The sequence below is a fragment of the Misgurnus anguillicaudatus genome, chromosome 17 (genome assembly GCF_027580225.2).
Source record: "Misgurnus anguillicaudatus chromosome 17, ASM2758022v2, whole genome shotgun sequence".
Lineage (NCBI taxonomy): Eukaryota > Metazoa > Chordata > Actinopteri > Cypriniformes > Cobitidae > Misgurnus > Misgurnus anguillicaudatus.
Window position 1 is genome coordinate 39,155,706 of NC_073353.2, and position 16,412 is coordinate 39,172,117.

Sequence of the window (16,412 nt, forward strand, 5' to 3'; positions counted from 1 at the left end):
CCAAATTAGTTTTCCATAATTGGTCTGAGGGAAATGAATTAACTTTTTAATGTCATCTAACAGGACAGTTTCCTGTATGGACATGTGATTTTTTTTAGTATACATTCCTAATAGAAATATCTCTCCAAATCTGTGTGTATTTATAAAGTAATACTATAGGACATTAAGAAAGTGATTTTTTTCATCATATATTTTTTTTTAAAAATAAAACAAATAATATACAACCGAATGTTTTATTGTCTGCGCCTTATTTGGTTCTTGCCTAAACGGTTTCGTTTTTCCGCTTGTAGGGCTTAAAAGTAGACTCCACCGTTTTTATCTTCCTTCCTATTCATGATGCGAGTTGTGATAAATCAGGATTATGGCTCTTGATTACAAAGACTTGCTTTAGATTTCTGAGTAATTCTATTCAAAGCCTGAACAAAAGCGTCCTTTAGAGGAAACTTTACACTTCACCTGCTCCCACCAACTCAAGGCATTCAAGATACAAATCTTGTTCTCCATTCATCAAGAACTACAGAGCAATTTCCTTTTTTACCGCATTCTCTTTATTATATCCCCTCTGTTCAATAAATGAACAATAGGCATTTAGGTACATGTATAAGTGGAATTATGCAAAACATATAACATACAATTTCACTTGTAGTTAGTAAAAAACGCACGGACGCATCTGACAGTCGTCTGTGGTGGATGTCGACGGACCAGCAGCACCCTTGAGATTTTCTGAAACTTGGGCATGTTAGTATTTCACGTGTTTTTCTTTATCAATAAATTACACTGTAAGTGCTCAATGGTCTCCCTTTTGTGCAAATATCTAAGGACACTGCATGTCCCACGAATCAACAAACAGGGCAATGCTTCACTGAACAATAAATATTACATACATCCATGAAATAGTATTTAAAACTCAAAATATACACCTGATTTCTAGTCCAACAGCTCCGGCACAGAGCACTAAACGCTTCAATAAAACTGTACACATTTACAGGAATATGCTGTTTGATTTGGGGTGCTGTTCTATAAATCCAAAATGTATAATTAAAAAAAATTATTATAATAATAATAATGCTGCACCTTTTTATTATATTCAATACGCAAATGTAACCACGTTAAAAGCATCTATATCTGCGAAATGTGTCAGGACACAGTAAACTAGTTACAGCGTCAACAGGTTAGTGCACCAACCACTGACGTGACACTGCATGTGGCATCTTTTCAAAACATTATTCACATTAATGAGGGCAAACTGGTTTCGTGGATCTCACTCGACCTGTTCAGCATATTTGACATTAAAAGCCTTCCACTCCAAGCTGAACATATAATGTACCTTACATCAAGGCATTAATCATTAGACAAACACGTGTGATGCATGATAAGATTATCATCATATCACACGTTAAGTTCTGTGCATGCGCCATATGTATTGCATGTAATCTATTTCAAATATCTCACTGGTCCAGAGTCTCATAACGCCGCTGCGTACGCGGGATAGGGTTCGAGTTGTGGTTTGCCCATTCCGGGTAGTAAAATATAGGCAAGTGGGGGCTGAAGCCCCGCAGACGGCCACGCCGCACAGTTACACGGAATCATGTAGCCCGGGTTACCCGGTGACGGGTGCGAATGCGTATGGGTATGCGTCCCGGTGCCAACCGTGCCCGCTCCAGAGAACGCCGCTGACGGGTAACCCAGCGGTGATGCGTATGGAAATGACGGTGGAGAAAGCTCGCTCATTTTCGACCCGAGGTCAAAAAACGAATAGGGGTTGGTGGACATGGACGGGTTGAAGAAGACCCGTGCCGCGGCCGCCGCCGCCGCTGCCGCCGCCTTGTCGGGGTTGTTCAGCAAAGACTCAGAAAACGCACCGCTCGGTAAGCCGCCCACTTTCAGCGCTTCGTGTTCTCCTAAGTTATATGCCATGGGGAAGGCGAATTTGTCTTTCTTCATTAAAGTCTTGGGCTTTCTCCTGGGTCTGTATTTGTAGTCGGGGTGTTCCTTCATGTGCATCGCCCGCAGTCGCTTCGCCTCGTCTATGAACGGCCTCTTTTCGGACTCCGTCAGAAGTTTCCACTCCGCCCCGAGTCTCTTGCTGATCTCGGAATTGTGCATTTTCGGGTTCTCCTGGGCCATCTTCCGCCGTTGGGCTCTGGACCACACCATAAACGCATTCATAGGACGCTTTACGTGATCCATGGGTTTGGACATGATGGCGCGAATGTGCGTTTCACCTGTTCAGGTAAAAATCCTCACACTTACCCACAGGGCAGTCAGTAAAGTGTTCGAAAATACTGCGTAATTTATCACTGAAAGTGAGCAATGTCTCCAGTCTTCGCTACTTTCAGTGCTTCATCGTGCCGCGCGTCTCCGTGGGAATCAAACTAGTCTGCTCGTGCGCAATTTGATTTTCCTGCGTAAAACTTTCACGACAACGAGGTTCCCTGAAACATTATAGTATCCTTTTGCAAAAGTAAACGAGGTCGAAGGCAAGAGCAAGAAACTTTCCTCCTCAGCTGTGGTCGCTTCTTGTTTTCCTCCTCACCATGGTGAAGTTAACAGCTGCTGATAGTTTAAACTGCGCGAGTGACTGTCAACCGAGAGCGGCAACATGTGAAGTAAAGAGCGCACTGGCAGGTACTGAAAGGGCCTTTGGCGCATGCGCGCTGCGCCTGTCAAACCCCGTGCGCTCCAGAATCCTACCCAGCGAGCAGACAAGAGTGAAATAATGAAGTCTGTTTGCTCAAACCCAAACAAGTCAAGGTACGGTTCAGTACACATCACATGAATATAGGCTTATAATAATTGTTATTTTTCTTATCAATGCGCATGGGATTTATACAATAACTTCTCACATTTGACCATTCAAAGGAATTTCTATAGAAACCTGAAGTTCGTCGTAGGCAAACCAGACTGTGTTTATCGAGCTATATCACAATGACTGTGTCCTATACACAATGTGTGACTGTTTAATTTGAAACTTTAATTAAAGGATTTATATTTGTATACATGTTACATGCAATAATGATCTATCATGAAAGTTCTTACCGTTGCTATGGTTACTTCATCAGATGAACATGTCTTTTCACGGACTTTTAAGTTAAGATACGAGTCAAAATACAACCTGTTAACTGCAACAATTTTTTTAAAACACCTTCCTAAACATTTTAAAGTAAAAATGATATAATTAATGTATGATTCAAAATATACTTATTTTAAATAATAATAATAATAGTTAATAACATTTATAAGATAGGCTACTAAATGTTAATGCAAATAACCCTCTTATAATCCCTTTGCTCTTCCGCGTCTAAAGCAAACGCGCGCGCGCACAAACACACCTTCACAGCTCATCTCTCTCTCTCTCACAAACATGTGACTTACATTCTATTACAAAACCACGGGCTTCTCTCTGGACAAAATTGAACGTTAGTCTTCTTTAATTGATTTTAATATGTTACTAAAGCATGAAGACATTAATGAGCTTAACCGGATAAAGCACAAGGTATTTATCACACTAAGAAAACTTTTCATTATTTAGAATTCTCTCCGACTTCAAAGGATTTTCCGCGCAAATGAGAATGAGAAACTTCATTCTGCAATTACAGCTATCAGACCTGCCTCCACCTTCACTTTTCTTATTATTAAAATAATGTGTAAAGAAAACTGAAGTAGCCTAAAAAAAAATAATTGCAAAGTGTTATTATTATTAAACCTGTTATTAGTAGCGTTTCTGTTTAAAAATACAAGATTTACAATATAACAATTGCTAAGTGTGTAATCAATAATACTGGCATAATAATTCGATTGCAATGATTCATTATTATTATTCATAATATCCAAATCGACTCTCATAGCATGTAATTCATTTCAAGAGCTCTTATCAGTGAAGATGGCAACATGATTAATAATCATATACATTGAAAGAAAGAGAGAGAGGGGGGGGGGGGGGTTGTGAAGAAACAATGACGATGCAGATAATTAAAAAACATATGAACATCTATCGGGAAGCAAGTCATCTGCGTATTTGAACGACAGAAGCATCGCTGAATGTGAGACACAAGCGCTTGAAATCTATTGTTTGCAGTAAGCCTCGTTTCCTCTCCATTATTCGGCCAAACGTGCCTTCTGAAATTTAATTACGCCTATCGAATGAGATTAATGTGCCTGTTCTGTCACTGCCCTCGGCCTTAATATGCATGTGTATTGTTCAGACTGAAGTCCAGCGGGATGAGCTGAAGGTGAGGTTATAGTGATGCTGATGCTGAGGTGATGCTTAGATGATTGACAGCTGTTCAGTGTCACACCCTGCGGGCGGAATATGTCAGAGATATAACCTGAAAGGACTAAAAACAGTCCGTGTTAAAAACCCATTTAATCAACTATTTAATCATTTAAACACACGTCCTCCTGCAGTTTCTGCTTTGATGTTGATGTTCAGAGTCGGATTTGTTTCAGTGTTGTGACCCAGTTTGATTTTCAGTAGTATAGCAATCAAATTGAAAGAGAAAATAATGGCTGTTCAAAAACTAGGCTGATAATGACAACAATAACCTGTAGGGTGAAAAAAGTAATTTCAGGGTTTTTAACAGGGGGTCCACAAAAAGGGGAGGTCCACTAATATAAAGCCTAGAAATGTCTTAACTCAGATTTCAATTTGTTATGCAAAGCCACTGTCCACTGCACTGTTTCAAGACATACTGTAGCAAATGAGGTAAAAATAGTTTATTGTTAGTAAATAAATAATGAAATGAAATGGTGTCACCAATAAAATCTAACATTTACATACATTATTAGGGGAATTGCAGGATAATTAAATACTGATAGTCAATCATAATTAGAAGATTTTTCAGGTGTCACCGAGGTCCATCTGGTGTACTGAATTAATAAATTCTGACCGCATGAACTTCTTGTGATCTTGAGTAAAACTTTAGCGTGCACAATAGAGGAAGTAATTTATAGGAAGGAAACTGGTCTCATAAGGAGTTGGACATTTCTTTGTAGATGTTTTGCACTTTTGGTTATCGTGTTATCGCTTGGTGAATTGCAGTAGACCTTTAAACTAAAACCAGGGTGTGTAGACTATTCACTAGCTGATGAAAGTGTTGTCATGGAGAATATAACCAGACCTTTATCAGTATCTCTATAGCTGCCCTTCCTTCCTCTAAGAAAAAGTTTGAGATGTTTAACTAAATGACCCGAATGAGCAAAATGAATCTATGAAAGGCGGTCCGCTGTGTGGTGTGTTCAGACTAACCAGTTCATATCAACCAAGAAACTAAACAAAAAAAATCAAATTAACTAAATAAACTAAAAGTAAAAATTATGGTAAAAAGTCATTTATGCATTTTAATTACTTTCAGGCAAAAAAATTAAAGATCCACACATATTCTTCTAACTTACAGTATAAAGTGTTTGTATGAAAACAAATTGTAAAATAAAGTTAACACAAAACTTAATTTATGTTGTTTTTTTTCTTCTGGTGTGTTTACTATAAGTTGTGTTTATGGATTTACATTCTCATTTGAGTGCCCCAGAAGAAAAACGATATAAAAATAAACCTTTTACTATTTTTCATTTATTCTTTATTAATAAAATGCAAATATGACAAGATGATTTGTTCATTGTTACTCTCTGTTTATCACAATGAAATGAATGAATTCATGTTTATCCCTCTCAGACTGAACAGACACACACTGTGCTTTAAAGTACATCTGAGAAAGAGGCGAGAGGAGGTCCAATACGACACATCTCAAAGTGTTTGGCATCCACCTGACAGTATCTGTGCTCCTCCAGGCATCTTAGAAATGATGCTGCTTGCCATAACAATCTCAATCATTTACCGTGTGACCTTCTGAGCCGTTTGCACAATCAAATTTGCCTTTCAAAGCTCACCGGCATCTCCCGAGAGCTACACGTTCAACTCAAGTAAAAATAAAGGGGGCCAGGGAAAGTATTCATCTTTTTATGTGTGTACCCCTGCGGTTTAGAAATTGGACTCTTTTCCCCCCTCAGGTATTGTGATGACTTAGTGATGACACTGTTTTAAAGCATTTAGCTGGTGCATTATCGCCCAGTTCCTTTTTCTTCATCCGTGCATCTTATCGCTGGTGCATCGCAGCCCGGTCCAAACAGAGAGTTGTAATTACCCAGACTGCCACCTGATAGCCGCCGCCTCTATCAGCACCATCATCATCATCATCATTGCCTCTCCGTTTCAAACAGAAAAAGAGAGAGATAGAGAGCAAGATATAATGATAGCATTTTCAGCTGGAATCTGTTTAAACTCAACAATACTTCTCACATTCACTCTTTTCTGCTATTATCACATCACAATGCATGTCGTTCTTTATACACTGTCTCTAGAAGCAAATGTGAAGCAGCCTGACATCACATCATGACACAAAGTAACATAATACAGCCGTCTGGTTTGTGTTGTGATGCTATAGTAAATCATCCATCAGACAGTCTGTCCATGCTGACGTTTGTCAGATTTCTCCAGCTTCTGTCAGGTTACAGATGGATTCAGGCCACAATACTGCAGAATTTCTATTTGATTGACACACGGTCAATGACGTCAGCCACAAAAGATGAGGAAAGCATCATACTCCGTATAAAAGCTAGTTAAATGTGTTATACAAGCATTCGTTTCCTTTATTAATTTTAATTTATACATTATTCGTCTAAACAAACTTGCAGCTTTAAGAAACTACAATAACAACACTATAATTAAAGGCACAATATGTAAGATTTTTTTATAAAATCTCCAAAACCTGTTATACAGTATACTTACATTATTCAAAACGTTCCCAAGGATTTGTAAATCCAGAGAATTTCAAATTTAAAAAAATAGTTTGTCGTTTGTCATTGTTGCCTATCAATGACGTAATATCCGCGCTATCCTCAGTTTTCCACTTGTGAATTTTATACTCATAATTTTTGGATGGTAAAAATCTTTATTTAGTCATTAAGCCAACGCTACAACAGTAAGTAACATGATGCCTGTGTTTTGAGGTCTTCACACAATTTATAAAAACATTTTAAAATGTTTACTGTACAGTTGTGTTGCAGCAGTGCTCATTGAAATGTTAACCCAGATATTTTCTTTACTTGAACAATGACATTAACATCACTTAATATTTTGAGTTTTGGAGATATACTTAAAAATCTTAGTTTAATTAACTTTTAGGCGTATAAAGTTTATTAAAATAAATCATTCAAGTGAAATGAACTTAAAATTATCAGTACATGTTGTTAGGAATACCCATAATCATTTGTGCCTGAATATTTTGATTATTTAAGCTTTTTTACAGAATAAAAACTGATAAGAACTTAAATATTTGTTAATAAAATGACATAGAGGTTTAAGCTGTTAATGTTGTTTTGTTTTAAATTATAATTTTGTGAAGTAACGATTCAGGTGATCAGCGCTTACGTACATGTTCAGCACATTTTATTGTATTTCTCTCCACAGTACTGATGTTTTGTGTGTTTCTATGGAGAATCAAGGGTTTTCAATGACTGACAGTCATGAATTCTGTTATAATGACATTTATAACAGAAAAACTTTTAAGTTATGTGGCGATTGATATTACAAATTATTTAAAGTTGAATCAACTTAAAAAATTAAGTTTACTGAACTTGCTGAATTATATTGGAATTACTAGAAATTTTAAGTTAAATCTACTCTTGTTTTAGTTCACATTACTTCATAAAAAAAAAAGTAAATTCTACTTGTCAGGGTTTACAGTGTATAAAACTGAATTGAGATAAAATATTTATCTTCTGGATAAGGCATCATGCCAGTAAAGCTTGGGCTAGAAAATGATTTTCAGTTCAGTTTATAGTGACCTAATATCAAACTCTTAAATACTTTTTTCTATGTTTAAATGCTTTAATTGTGTCCCCAGTGCTTCTATCAACCTAGAAAATGTAAAAAAGATTAACCCAGTAACTTAGTTTCGGTAAACTATTCTCTGCAAGCAAGTGAAAATATAGGTCATTGAAATTTGGCTCCCCTTGTGATGTCAGAAGGGGATCTTATTATAATAATACCGCCCCTAAATCTGCACTATCCAACCACAGCACTGACATTTACTGCAGAGAGAAAGAAAATAATTCACAGCACAATTGAGTTTCAATTGCAACAAACCACCATCATTGTGATCAATGTTTGAATTTCATCAGCTCATTTTCATTTTAAATGACACACCCAAAACGGCACATTTTTGCTCACACCTACAAAGTGTCAATTTTAACGTTATAATAAATTATCTGTGGGGTATTTTGAGCTAAAACTTCACATGTGTACGCTGAGGACACCAAAGATTTATTTGACATCTTTAAAAAGTCCGCTTTAAAGGTATAAACATATATTCTTTAAATGGATTATCATTTTTTATGGGCTGTTAAATACTTTATTCTGATTGGTTGAAATATTCCAAGGGTGTTGATTATTTTTCGATAAATGCACACCTAACCTGTCCTTATGTCTTAATACAACCACCAGAGCAATGTTTGTGTGCATAGTATAAGTGGAATAATTGGCTCCGGTCCTTGAATTATTTGAAAATAATGCACAACCGCAGTGCCGCATGATCACTTTGGATTTGCATTATTTTCAAATAATTTAGCGGCTTGTCGTCAAATGTTTTGTACAAATGCACTCTTTAATTTATTATTAATTTCTTAAACCGTAAATTTGAAATGCAGAACACCCTGAACTATTTTGACATTAATTTCATCTACTCCTGTGGTATTTATTGAGCCTTTAAGATGTGGTCACTATAAACCGAAAAGATGATACATTTTGGGTACATAAATATCTTTTTTTTAAACTCAACGTTCTCTTCCAAGCAAAACCAAAGAGACCTTATTTCCAAACGGCACATTGCTTTGACAGAACCTGTATACACTTGTGTGTCTTATCCACTTTTACTTTGCTTTACTCATCTTTACAGCATGGAGAAAATGAATGAGAAGAGTTGGACAGGCATTCAGTCTTAAACCCCCTGTCACAGCTGGTTGACATCTTGCTGTGCACCGCTGAGTTTTTCTTTCATCAAGCTGAGTTGAAATCTGGACTAATGTGTCTCTGAGAAAGAGTCCCACAGCGCTAGCATCTCTCATTCTTCTTCTGTTGTTTTCTCTGGTCATCCACTTAATATAATTACAGTTTAATTGGGTGACAAGAAATTAAAACTGTGTCCACATTATGTGATCATCTCCTTTCATCTGCCATCAATTCAAAGACGTTTATGAACCAGAGCGAGGCCAGAGGCGTTCGGAAGAAGACAGAGAGAGAAGATACAGGAGATGCACATGTGTCTCTTTTGACAGATGTGCTCACTGCTGTTGTTATTCAGTATTTTCATTGCAGATTTCGTCCTAGCAAGCAATTTTGCATTTAAAAGACGTCTAAAAGCCGTACAAACACAGCCCAGACATCTAGGCCAAAGCGAGGCCAAAATTTGGGCAGTCGGTAACCATGGTTTTACTAGAGTTAAAATCAAAAAGCCATGTTACTGTAGTAAAAGACGTAAAAATCTGATGGATGTCTAACCATAGACCAAAAATGCATACAATTAAATAAATAAATGAAAGCAAACAGCTTGCAATCACTGTTGACTTTGTTTACATGACGGGATATCAGATGTCTTATTTTGGCAAAAACGACACCAAGTTATAACCAAATTCAAGTTTATTTTGGATAAAAGTGGGTTACTCAAGGGGTCTAAATGACGGCTATTGCTTGCTGGGCTCCGGCCCTCCTCACAGTAATCATAATTCACATTTGCGGCAATGATAATAAATGCCATTTCATCATAAAGGATCTCCCCATAACCGACAACAAATGATGAAGCGGAGATCCGAACACTAATAGATGTTGTGGAATAATGAAGAAACGCTGAGACGATGGCGTTATTTGTGGATGGAGACGCAGCTCGGTTTTTTTCATTAGATTCTTTTCTCTGCTTCTCAAACTTCTTTGGGGGTGTGCATGGCAAGGTTATAAACACTGAGTCATTCTCATGGCCTTTGCAAGCTGTACCTTCCCTTTTGTCAGGGCTGTACTCAACTTTAAAAGCCCCTTTCAGACGACATGAATGCCCTTCATTTTCTCTCAAAGAACTTTGCATTGATAGCCGGCAAAAAGGGAAGGTTGTTTAGAAAAGGAAGGATAGACAATGAGAACAAAAAACCCAAAAGCTTTTCAGATTCCATTATGAACATAGCGCTCCTATTCTTTCCCACTGTTTATACATGTTCTGCAGAATAATGCAGCCCGCTGTAGTATCTTCCTTGTCCTCTTGTTTGAAATGGGCCTTGTATCGAGGGGGGCAGAGATTGCAAACACAAGATGCTGTACAGAACCTCTGCCGCATTCACCAGAAGATCAAGGTAAAGCGAATGGATAAAAAATGCGAGAGCGGAAAAAAATGCGATCGCACTGAAATGCAGGTGAGTGCAAAGAGACCTTGCCCGTGCGCTAAAGAGCCATTCAGGCCGCCGTCCATTGTGTAAATATTTAAGGTGGCCTGATGCTCGGGCGAGAGGAGAGACGGCCTTTCTCTGAGATGACAATGTGAATTCTGAAGAGCTTGCGTTCACATTTGATTTGACCTCAGTTGTACTGAAGACCAATATACATGTAGGATTTCTGTTGGAGCGTTGGTAAGCCCAGACAAGTTGATTCAAATTAAAAAACATGACACCCTAAAAATGTCAAACAAGTAACTTTAAGTTAAATCTACTTAAGATTGCTGAACAGACTATTTAAATTTGTAAATAAAAATTTGCAACGTAAAATGTCTCATTCCAGCAATATATTCTTGTTAGGCTACGTTTACACGGAAACGTTCTGAAGAGAAACCGCAAAACTGGCATTGCAGTATCACTTTTTTCCCGCATTTTTACGAGTGTTTTGGGGGGGAAATCTGCATGCATATGGTGACGCAAAAGTGTGTGATATTCGATGTAGGATGCACTCCAGGCGGATAGGGTGCAATTTGAAGCACTGACACATAGGGTGACCACCCGTCATGCGTAGCGCGTGCGCGCACAGCGTTTGAAGCACAATTCATGCGTCCCGCAAGTTGAGACCGTGTCACGCATAATCAATGCTTGCTCAAAAAAAGTTGGTCGCTCTATATCCTCGAGCCCCAGGCAGCCAAACGAACATTACTGGACAGTTCAGGCTCGCTCGCCACTCGCACGCCAGTTGAACTGCTGACTAGGTAAGGTTGTTGTCAACTTTTTCGTTGTTGTCATGACAGCGCAGTGCGCACGGAGCCAAGCAAGTGCATAACTTTTAGATGCGCACTTTCCAATTTGAAAAAAGAGACTGAGTCTGACTCTGCACCGCCATAATCAATTATAAAGAGAAGGTGTAGGTACAAGAAAGACTGGGAAAATAAAGTCCATAAGATGTCCCCAGAACACTGAACATGTTTTTCCTGCGCCTGCCTTTACTAACATGCAAGTTCACCATCCTTCCTCCCCCTTCTCGTTCCGTGAACCTCTGGAGTTGTGAGTTAAGACTTTTTTACCTGTTCCAGTGTTATTGAGCAACTACAATTCGTGTTAATCCTATAATTTTATATTATAATTTATTTAAAGTGAATAAATGGTAATGAAATTAAATAGCTAAAGTAAATCGTAAGTGGAAGTTCATCTGTCAATTCATTGAATGTTCAAAATACACATTGGTTGGCTTATTCATGAGCATACATCATGTTTAGGGGAATAGGGCATTATTAATATGCCATGTACACTGCAAAAAATGATTTCAAGGAAAAAAAATTATTTGTAGGCTATTTTTGTTTTGTTTTTAGTAAAAATATCTAAAAATTCTTAAATTAAGATGCTTTTTCATAATGAACAAAACTACCCAAGTCTAGTTTTTAGACCAAACATATCAAAATTAAGTGATTTTGTGCATAAAACAAGCCAAAAAATCTGCTAATGAATTTTTCTTGAATTTGGTGTTTAAGAAAAATTTTCAAGATTTTTAGCTTACCCCACTGGCAGATTTTTTTGCTTGTTTTATGCACAAAATCACTTAAATTTGATATTTTTGGTCTAAAAACTAGATATTCATCTTCCTTGTTCTCCCAGGTCTCGTCCAAACGCATACGTGACAAGAGCCACCGCGAGCAGACTTTTGCGATTTTACCCTGAAGAAGGGAACGCGACGGTAAACATGGCCTTAGATTAATGAAACGTTTTTTTGATTCACAAATGGTCAGTTTACAATATGAGAAACTTTATTTCACACGTCGTCTTTTAACAGTTTTATAAAACGTGTAATGTTAAAGGCATGGTATCTGATTTTGAAACATGCTAACTTTAGCCTACTAGCACTGAAATCACGATCCCACCCTCCATTTAAAGTGACACTTTGTAGTTTTTCAACCTTCATCATATATTTTTCAAGCCCATTGTGATAGTTTAAATGACATGTGTACTGTAGCCTGATGGGGTCTGTATTGCTTTTACTCGTACGTTTAAACTTGGGGTTTCGGGTAGTAACCCGAGCACAAAAAGAAAACTACAAAAATCTGCTTTACTGCACTCATCACTTCCTCCACTTCCTCAAATTCGGACGTGAGAGCGCAACTATTTATTTTCTTGATATTTTTTTCATGGCCGAAGCAACAACTAAGAAAAAGAAACTCGAGGTATTGTCGGAGGAGACCAGAAAGAGAAAAGGGGAGAGTGACAGATTAAAAAGAAGGATGAGGATCAATTATATTAGGCCAGCGTTTGCTGGCTGGCATGAACTAAAGGAGGAGGAGGGGTTCCTGACCGATGCTGACTTGGCCATCATGCCTTTGGACTAGTAAATATTGTAAGTATGTTATATTGCTTGCATAACTTAAGTCCTGTCCTGAACAGTTTTTTACATGAATTTTCCTGGAGGCTACTTGTGGAGTGTAGAGAGAGACTTAAATTGTGTAACACTGTGGCGCTGTGGTAGCATCATGGACCTACGATCCGGGCGAGCCGGGTTCGATTACCCTTTAAGGCTATTTTTTTATATAAACTTTAACCAAGCGACCACCGTTACAACTGGCTTGAAAACGTGAGCTACGCGATCTTTTGACGTTTTAAATAATATAAAACCCATGAAACGATATTCATATGACATGCTGGAAGCCACACTTTGTGACCTAAAGAGTTGTCTTCTTTTCCTTAGCGACAGTGCTGCGGCGCTTGTGGCCTCTAGGGGAGCTAGACGTGAAAAATACATGTCTAGCAGCCCCTAGTGGCCAAAATGTTCTACGGTGTGCCTTTAAATTGTAGCATTTAAAGTAAAAAAATAACGTTATATATAAAGTTATGTAAGTTATATGATTCTTATGTAGTGAAAGAATCATTCAGCACTCCTATCATACATCTAACAGTTTTTAAGACCCTGAATCTGACTCTACATTGAATCTTTTTCACATCAAAATCTCTTACAATGCACAGCTCAGCCTTGAGAAAATCCACTCTGGTTGTCAGTTTCTTTCTGCGGATCAGGCCGGACGCACGGAGAGTCGATGATGTTTAACAGTGTTCGTACGATGGTAGGAGGAGGTGAAGGTTCGGTCGGGTCAGTGCAGATGATCTGTTTGTGTAATTGGAGTGCAAATAAGGTTTGATCAGTGTCCGGTTTAATCAAGCGTTGAAGTCGTGTTTAGTGGAGTTAAATCAGAGAGACAGAAGACCCCCGGGGGAACTCAGGCTGACAGCCGAGACCCTCTGGGACACAAAATGAGAAATCAACCTGCAATGAATAAGCATTGAGAAATGAACTGATTGACTTGCTAGAAGAGACACAAACCTGTAGATGTTTGAATCTGTTTGCACTGTGAACGGTTTGATACAAACTGCTTTATACAACACATACGCTCACAACATGATTAAAGTATATACTGATAGTCAATAATAAATGACATTTGCAATAAAATTTTTTATTTTCTTGGGGAAAACACAAGAAAAAATGATAATATGTGTACCTGTTACTGTTGGATAGACAAAGACTCATAACCTGACTCATAACCTGAGATTAAGAGCATTAAAGTTTGATTTCACTATGATTTCAATCTGTAATAAAATCTTACTCAAAAGGTAATATTTTCACTGAATGTCTTTTACATTATGTAGATTTTATGTATCTAGTTTTGTAGAAAAGAGTAAATCAGAAATAAATTCAGGGTATATTTGTGCTGATGATTTTTAGTAATTGTTCTAATCAATGTGTATAAAATCACAAAATCAGTCATAAGTCGCATTTGTAGCAATAAACAACAATACATTGTATGGGTCATAGATTTTATTAATGCCAAAAATCATAAAGATATTAAGTAAAGATCATGTTTCATTAAGATATTTTGTCAATTTCCTACCATAAATATCTCAAAACTTTATTTTTGTGAGTGGATGCAGTTGATTTTCTCAATAGTTTGACTTGTTTGCACCCTCAGATTCCAGATTTTTAAATAGATGCATCCGTATACATCAATGAAAAGCTTATTTATTCAACTTTCATTTATTTATCTTGACCAGAGAAAGTTGAAAACTGAAGCAGACTTCATGCCAAAACAACACAATGACAATTTATATGTATTTCAAGGTGGCTAAATCATATAATTCGTACAGCCACATTGTTGTACGATTTAGCTTGTTAGGTTTAGAGGTGGGCTTTCATAATTGTTTTTTATAATCATTCATTTTTTTACGATTCACTTCACACAAATTCATACGAATTGGCCAACTTGTAAAATATGCACAAATTCCCATGAAATCAAGCTGCCAAAAACAGGGGTTTGTGAAAACGTCACGCTTTTTGTACACTATGTATTTATAATCTTTATAAAAAGAGAATTAAACGTCAAATTCAAAAGAAATTCATCTTTGTGTGTGCGTGTGTGTGTGTGTGTGTGTGTGTGTGTGTGCGTGTGTCTATCAATCTCTTGGGGAAGTGTTAGCCTAATTGTTTGGCTGAATGGCTCATTTCTTTCAATTACCACGGTTGAGCGTGGAAAAGCCCAGCAGTGTTAGGGCCATATGTGTAAAGAGCTCATGCACCTCCCCACCACCATACATTACACCCGCTATAACTGCACAGCTTTACCACACAACCATCTGTACATAAACAGGTCATCGCATTTAATCGTGACACCATCTCAAAAAAACATTTAGCCTTTCTGCCTTTTCACATTAGAAACCTGACATCCCCGAGTGTTTGTTTGAAATCAAACCCAAGCAGATTATCAAGAAGAATCGAGCATTATGCCGGCGAGAAAGCCCTCATTCACCTCAATTGTTATGTGTAATGAAAACCTATTGTGTCTTTTAATGCTCTACACGCACAATGAGAAACTGACTGGCGTGAAGGTCTAAGTCACTGACTGTTTTCGAGACGCAATAAACAGCAGCGTTATTTGAATTCCCTCATAACCTGCCACGGGCGTCATTATCAGCGCTACCGAGATATTACAAAGAATATTCCTATTGTATAATGTTGATTTAGCACGTCGTCAGAATATAAAGCATCTCCAGCAACACTTGAAATGAGCGACTCCGGTAGTCTATTGTATCCGAGCCGCCCCTCCGCCCCCCAAAACCTCCCGACGGTTTCCAAGCAAATTAATTAACAAGAGAAAGAGAAAAAGGTAAGAATGCAAATGGCAGAGCGAAGCCTCGCTCACTTTAGACTCTCGTAAGCTTTTGTTCTCCTTTATTGCACCAAATTATTTAATTGGGTCTCTCTGATTGTGTGCTCACACAGAAAGGATTTCAGGCCTTTGTCAGGAACCCATATAGCTAACAATGCGGTATCAAATTCAATTCCCATCAAAAAGAAAGAACTGGATTCAAAAAAAGCGAGCGAGCCGGGTTCGGGCTGGCCGTGGAGATTAATGACGATCTACAGAATCACCAGCGACTGACTGGATGGAAGATTTCTCAAGCAAAATAAAAGCCTCTTTTCAGAGACAACAATAGCAGTCCTGTGAATGTGACGCGACTCGAGGAGATGTTGAAATAAATCAGACTGTGGGTTGAAGTTTACGGAGCTCTCGGGGTGCCCGAAGCCCAATGGATCTCATCTGGTGATCGAGGTTGCAGGTTTAGGACCGAAGAAGAACTGCATTGCTACCATTGTGTCCTTCAGTACTTCAGCTTTCTTCTTAGCTTGTGTAGCGCTGCTTTACCATAAAACTCCATTGATCACAGTGAAAAAAATAATTAAATTTAATCAAATTTTTAAGGGTTTAAGTGGTTGCAATCAATTTATTTAAGCTACATTTAAACAAAAGTTTTTTATTTTATTTTTCTACTTTTTTTGTTTAATTATAGCTGAAATAAATTGATTGCAACCACTTACCTTAAAAAAATGTAAATTGAATGAATCAGGTTTTTTTTTCAGTGCA

At 37.7% G+C, this 16,412-nt stretch overlaps 1 protein-coding gene across 1 annotated transcript; it reads right to left on the minus strand.

The window, feature by feature from the left end:
- Positions 1–495: 495 nt before the first annotated feature.
- On the minus strand, positions 496–2,707 carry sox21b (SRY-box transcription factor 21b). The gene has a single exon (XM_055216080.2). It carries the CDS (start codon positions 2,200–2,202, stop codon positions 1,465–1,467), a length of 738 nt encoding a protein of 245 aa, XP_055072055.1. The 5' UTR covers positions 2,203–2,707; the 3' UTR covers positions 496–1,464.
- Between the last annotated feature and the right edge of the window lie 13,705 nt (positions 2,708–16,412).

What these genes read in the sequence shown, in the direction of transcription:
- sox21b (XM_055216080.2), bottom strand. Translation starts at nt 2,202, where the DNA reads ATGTCCAAACCCATGGATCACGTAAAGCGTCCTATGAATGCGTTTATG.